The 3841-nt window shown below is 27.4% G+C and overlaps 1 protein-coding gene across 1 annotated transcript; it reads right to left on the bottom strand.

The window, feature by feature from the left end:
- Positions 1–289: 289 nt before the first annotated feature.
- Positions 290–1424, bottom strand: LOC105461174 (odorant receptor Or1-like). The gene is made up of 3 exons (XM_011707657.1): positions 923–1424; positions 469–673; positions 290–387 (listed from the first exon to the last, which is right to left on the bottom strand). The coding sequence occupies exons 1-3, from the start codon at positions 1234–1236 to the stop codon at positions 373–375; spliced, it is 534 nt and encodes a 177-aa protein (XP_011705959.1). The 5' UTR covers positions 1237–1424; the 3' UTR covers positions 290–372.
- Positions 1425–3841: the final 2417 nt, after the last annotated feature.

Below are 3841 nucleotides of genomic sequence, written 5' to 3'. Positions count from 1 at the left end.
TAGAAATCAAGAGAGTATCATTAAAGGACAGAATATTTTTTTTTAGTGAATATATTGAAATTACTGTTGATATGAATAACATTTAATTCTTTAATTAATAATTAAATGTTTCTGTAAAAAATTCATTGAAGTAGATTCGATAATACATGCTTCATTTATAATTTCGTCTTTCGACTATTAAATATAGTGACAATAAATTTTGATACCAACACTCACGAACGAATCCAGATTCATCGAGATAACGTAAGCACTGGTAAGCTCGATCGGTCTTGAACTTCGTCTCATAATCATTAACAAAGATTGTTTATTATGTTTGTTCAATCCAAACCACTCTATTTTAAATATGCTATTAACCAGTTGACAACTCTATATTTAATAATTCATAGCCTATTATTTATTTAGTTTATATGCAATATACAATATTACAAATTTAAGTAACAGAGAAACATGTGTTCTAAATACACATACCTTCAGCTTAACTTCGTTGCCATACCAGCAATAAAAAAAGATTTGTGATACCATGCAGCCCATGTACATTATTAATTGCATGTATTGTGTTCTTAACGCGGTTGACTTGGTAAATTGATAAAGATTGACACATACTACCAATGTACTCACAATAAACTGTATGACGATAGTCAATTTAAATTTTTCATTCACCAAACGAGCAAATCTGAAATTCAAATCAAATTTTAAAAGAAAAAGCAAAGTCATAAGTAAATTAATTAATTAATTAAAGGTTAAATATAAAATTATAAATTTAATATTTTCAAAACAGTAAAAAGAGAGATTATTTTATTTCTTCTCTAAATACACTTAACAATACACTGAAAACAATATAATGATACTTTGTAATGTATCAGGACAGGTGCAATTTATTCATGTAACATTAGTTATAAAATCATATTAACGTGAAACCAACTTGAATACATGATTGTGTTGCAGGATGGATTCGCGAAGAATATTCCGATCGTGTGCAACTTTTCGTAAACGGCATTCAATTATTTCTATCTGACAGCAAACGTGCACCAGTAGTCCACATATCAGACCATCGCAGGCAACATGGAGAACAGACCCAGCTGTCAGACTTATCAATTGATGCGCGTATACAATACGAAATAGTGACGATGAGGAATAGTCGAATGGCAACCATGCCCTGAATGTCAATCTTCCTTTTCTGAATTCTGTCAGCAACGACGTCACGGCAATGCACAGACACGTTGTTTCAACCCACATCGCGTAATAAAACGTGTTCGTCCTGTAAGATGACTATAGAGATTTTTCCGTTCCATTTTTTAATTTTTATTTGGACATTAAATTCATTATTTGCAATATTTCTTTCTAATCATATATTAGTATTAACGAAAAACGAGCATAATGTAGCATCCTTTAATTTCAATAAATTATTACATTATTAGTGCATGTTATATAAGATCATATTAGGAAATTATAACAAAACATTATCATTCATCAAAAAATTTTAATAATTATAATCGTTATAATTATTATTACGTGTATGGCGTGTATTTAAATACTTTAATTATTTAAATATTTTAAAATTTTAATTCTTTAAAATTTAATTTAAAAAGTTAATTAAAATGTATATATGTAACGTTTATAACGTTAATTAAATTTTTATGGTATTTTTATTAATAGAAATCTGCATAATCAATTCTTAAAATTTAAACGCGACTTGTACGTGCATGTTTTTATATGTAATTGGATTTTTTTATGAATTGTACAACATTTACTAAATTACTCACTGTACATGCTTATCGAATTTCTGCTGAATTTCGATTTCGTCGGATTGGACCGGTTTACACGGTTTTCTTACGAGAATATCGATTAGCATCGCAATGTTACTGCGATTCAACAATAGAGTGAACATCTTACAGCAGGAAACAATCATTGCGAGTAGCATGTAGAAATTATCAGTAAAATCATTGGCATTGTCCACGGTCAATATGAGATCCATCAATTGCGACAGCATAAACGTATGTATAAGTAGCATTATCAAAATAGTATATATATGATAAACTAACCGTTTGTACGATGTCGCCCAGGAATCCGGTATCCAGCACCCGCAAATCATTAATATTTTAAACGTAAGACCTAATATCCGCATTTTTAATTTCTAATTTTTTTCTGTCAAAGATATCAATGCCTCTTTTCCAAATAAAACATGTGTTCGTAAACCATTTTTTTTTTTAGAGATAATAGTATTCTCTATTTCCTTATTTTAACGAGATTTAAATGAGAAATCTTCAGATAAACATATATCTTCCAATATAATTACTTAGAAATGTACAAGAAGTGTACGTATACAATAATGAATTCACAGCTGAATTATAACTCGATCGATGTTTCCTATTTACTAGGTCGGATAATATTATAATAAAAATGTTTTCTTAGAAAAATATTGTGGTGCACGGTGAGCACTTGAGGGAGACTGATGTTTATAGACCGTCTATAGCCTTACGATCTTCCCAATAATAATACGCTTTGCTTAACTCCCCCCTTCATATGCGACAATTTTTATTATTCAGATTGCTATGTCCTTCATATAATAATATTTTCATACATTCCACCTCCTCTGCAGTTTTTTCTAGTTGTAAAATATAGACTCAACATTATATCTCGACATAATACTTCCTGAGAAATTAAATGTTACAGAAATTAAATTAAATGTTAGAAAGCAGAGCTACAAAACAAAATGCTGAAATGTTTGAAAGCCCTAAATAATCCAATGTATTTTGTAATGCAGCATTGGAAGACATTTAATTTACTGTTGATTCGGAGCGTAAGTGGTATAATCAATTTTGTTACTTTGTATTAATTTTTGCGACGGCAATTTTTAATCATTCATTCTATAATCAGACATTTTATAACTTGGAATTACATGCATTCTGTGTACATAAATTAATGAATAGATAATATAATATACGAATGTAAAATGTAAGTAATTAAATGTAAGAAATTATTGCATATTATTTACTAAAAATATATATGATATAAAAAATAATACAATTTAATGCAATTTAATGCAAAATAATGCAATTGTTCCTTTTTTATTTAATATCTACTATTAATATGTCAAAATTGATTATATGAAAATTAATTATATGTTATAATTAATTACCAATATAAAACAAAATAAATTTATTTTGTAATTTTAATTTATTTTGAATTTATTTAATTTATAATTTTATATTCATATTAATGAAAAATCTGTAATGTGAAGAATATGTATAACATTATTATGCACATTATTGTTTTCCTAATTGGCTTTATCATTTTGCGTTTGCTGAAGTATGTTGTAGGTCGAATACGATGTCTTAAGCAACTGCAACATGCAAAGTTATTTTACTTCAGATTTACTACATTCAAATTTACTTATGAATTTAATATTTACTTTAGAGATAGTCACTTTTTAATTATCGTGATATAGAAATAAATTGTTTATACTAACACCCACAAACGAATCTAGATTCATAGGTATAATATAGGCACTACTAAATTCAATTGGCATTCTACCGCGTAGTGCGATTATCAATAAGTCCCTTTTTATATCTCGTCCTAACGTAAGCCATTCTATTTCAAATAGATCATTAATTAATTGTAGGCTCTATAAAAGTAAAATATTTATTTATTAAGACAAATACAACAATTATAAACTTAATTATAATAGAATAAAAAAATTTAATTTATCCATTTTTGTGCATGAAAAATTTGTGTGTCTTAATATAAATAAAATACATATATTTGTCAGTGTCCTTTGTCTAGTTAATACAGAAAAATAAAACGTTACTAAATTAAAAATAGCAGATCGGAAGAGCACACG

This window comes from Wasmannia auropunctata, unplaced genomic scaffold (genome assembly GCF_000956235.1).
Source record: "Wasmannia auropunctata unplaced genomic scaffold, wasmannia.A_1.0 LD307617.1, whole genome shotgun sequence".
NCBI classification, from domain to species: Eukaryota; Metazoa; Arthropoda; class Insecta; order Hymenoptera; family Formicidae; genus Wasmannia; species Wasmannia auropunctata.
This window is presented reverse-complemented; position numbering and strand designations above follow the sequence as displayed.